The 219-nt window shown below is 63.0% G+C and overlaps 1 protein-coding gene across 1 annotated transcript in view; it reads right to left on the reverse strand.

Moving 5' to 3' along the window:
• LOC119589371 (cholinesterase 2-like) overlaps window positions 1-219 on the reverse strand; it is a gene marked incomplete at its 5' end in the record, with an annotated part of 36,916 nt that overhangs the window by 33,793 nt on the left and 2,904 nt on the right. Inside the window, one exon of the mRNA XM_037937987.1 lies at window positions 30-215. Within this exon, the coding sequence (XP_037793915.1) occupies window positions 30-215 (186 nt within the window). The remainder of the gene's footprint in view (window positions 1-29; window positions 216-219) is intronic.

Genomic DNA, 219 nt, shown 5'->3' on the forward strand with positions numbered 1-219 from the left:
GCTACTGCTAACATTTCGCTCAGCCTCACCAAAGGACTTCGAGCTGAGCATCTGCAGGTGCGCCGAGGCAGCCCCCGCCCCATGGCCGAGGAGCGTCACCCTGCGAGGGTCGCCTCCGAAGTTGGCGATGTTCCTCTGCACCCACCGGAGGCCCAGCGTCTGATCCTTGAGGCCGAAGTTCCCAGGGATGACGTCATCCTCCGTGGAGAGGAATCCTTC

This window comes from Penaeus monodon, chromosome 25, assembly GCF_015228065.2.
Source record: "Penaeus monodon isolate SGIC_2016 chromosome 25, NSTDA_Pmon_1, whole genome shotgun sequence".
In the NCBI taxonomy this organism is placed as follows: Eukaryota; Metazoa; Arthropoda; class Malacostraca; order Decapoda; family Penaeidae; genus Penaeus; species Penaeus monodon.